General features: G+C 55.2%; 1 protein-coding gene across 1 annotated transcript; it reads right to left on the bottom strand.

The window, feature by feature from the left end:
• Nucleotides 1-539: 539 nt before the first annotated feature.
• Rnf186 (ring finger protein 186) lies at nt 540-1,809 on the bottom strand. Its single transcript, XM_006980903.4, has one exon. The coding sequence runs from the start codon at nt 1,758-1,760 to the stop codon at nt 918-920; it is 843 nt and encodes a 280-aa protein (XP_006980965.1). The 5' UTR covers nt 1,761-1,809; the 3' UTR covers nt 540-917.
• Nucleotides 1,810-2,051: the final 242 nt, after the last annotated feature.

Here is a 2,051-nt window from a genome sequence, read left to right as displayed (position 1 = left end):
ATGTGATAAGGAGGGTGGTACCATTTGGAAAGCTTTCATTTGGTCATGTGGGTCTGGGAGTCTGATGGAGAGCTGGGTTCCTTCTCTCTCTCTCTCTCTCTCTCTCTCTCTCTCTCTCTCTCTCTCTCTCTCTCTCTGTCCTTATAACCCTGAGATTCTATGAGTTGGTCTGGATGGTACACAACTGGTGATCTCAGTGGCGAGTCTGGGGACAATTCCTGGACCTACCATCTCCACACCTCCCCAACTCTGTCTGCTGAACCTGGGGTATCCCCCCCTCCCCAGCTTTACAAGTTCACCTCCATGTGGCTTCTTTCTCTCCCACCCTGGGGTGGACCCTGTGGGAACCCCTGATGAGACCTTTGCCGTGGAGGGTTTAGGATGGGTACAGCAAGTGACTGGAGAAAGCCCAGCAGCGCTCCCATGGGCTCTGGCATCCCAGGAAGGAGAATGCACAACACCTAGAAATGGCCACAGACCTCGCGGCACACCAAACAGAAAAGAAAACCCGTACAAGAAAAGGCAGCCAGCTACAAGGATTACAAAAGAGCGCTGGTTCTATTTGCTTTGTAGTAAGGCCAAATGTCCCAATGTGTCCAGAGTGATATATACAAAACCCAGGAGCTCAGGAAGAGGGGTAGGGACCCCACCACCTGTGAAGTCACTCATTCAGGGAATTGGTCTCCTCCCTTTCCCCCCTAAAAGTTTAGCTATGCTACACAAGGGCAGGCAGGCAGGTCCAAGCCCATCGTCCCAGCACTGAGTCCTTGATCCAACACAGCCAGTCTGGCTTTGGCATTCAAGTCCAGTTCGTATGTGATTTCAAAGGGAGGCTCTTAGCCCCTTTCCTGTGTGGGTTGTAAGATCTGGGGAAGGGGGAGCCATGGCAGCGCTGGTCCTGTAGGGATCCGGATCTCTTAGGCAATAGAAGTGATCTGGGCTTGCTTTTGCTTTCTGCAGAACAGAGTCCTGGGGCAAGGCCAGCTGCTGCTCTGGCTGTGAGGGTGACAGCAGAAGAGGGTGGACATCAGCAGCGCCAGGGCGATGACGATGGCCAGTACCCACCGGATGACGCCAGGGTAGATGAAAGGCAGGATGAGGACAATGAGAAGAGCCAACAGGAGCAGGTGTACAGCCAGGCGCCGGGCAGCTACACGGTTGACATTCACTGTGTCCTGATCATCTTCTCCTGTCCAGTTGGCTGGCCGCGCCGCTGAAGTGGCAGAGCCCACTAGCCCCTGGGGACATAGGCGCACCTCTGGGCAGGGCATGGCCAGCCGCCTCACCATCGCCTCCTGGTCTCGCAGGCTGCAGATAAGACCTCCTGGGACAGCGGTGACCTTTCGGCACAGTGGACAGGGGATGGACCAGGTGTCTTCCTGCACGTATAGCAGAAGCTTCAGGCACACAGCACAGAAGGTGTGCTGACAGCTCAGCAGCTTGGGGCACCGGGCACAGTTGTAAGGCTCTCTGCACACCAGGCATTCCAGGTCGGCCTCCATAGAGATGCTGAGACGCCCAGTGGGTCCCAAGGCAATGATGGTGGTCGTGGTGGTGGCACCTGCTGAGATAGGCTGGGGGGCCTTAGTGCAGGATATTCTGGGCATGGAGTTGCTGAGATGAGGCTGTTCTGGGCAGGGGCATCCGCAAGGAGTGTCCACCGGTGCTGCCAGAACTTGCATGGATTCTGGCCCCATGGAGACACCTCCAACCTCCTCTCTGCTCTCTCCAGGTACCTGCTGACAGCAGACGTCTGGCATCTTTCTCTCCTGGTTGTCCAGCTTGCTTCTCAGCTTACGTCGTCCCCTTCAGTTATTATTATTACTTTACTCGAAACCCAGGGTTAATCAGTAACTCGGAGAGCTGGAGACTTTGAATTACCTGATAGAAGGGCCAAAGGGGGCGGAGTCTCATGAATCAGGACTTTCCTGTTGGGGCCCTGCCTGGTGAGTGTCTGTATACATGACAACCAACTATGACGCTTTGATGACAGAGGTCCCTCCCAAGATCTGGGGTGCATCAGTGACCCCCCATCAAGTTTCCTAGTCTGG

Source organism: Peromyscus maniculatus, chromosome 2 (assembly GCF_049852395.1).
Source record: "Peromyscus maniculatus bairdii isolate BWxNUB_F1_BW_parent chromosome 2, HU_Pman_BW_mat_3.1, whole genome shotgun sequence".
NCBI classification, from domain to species: Eukaryota; Metazoa; Chordata; class Mammalia; order Rodentia; family Cricetidae; genus Peromyscus; species Peromyscus maniculatus.
This window is presented reverse-complemented; position numbering and strand designations above follow the sequence as displayed.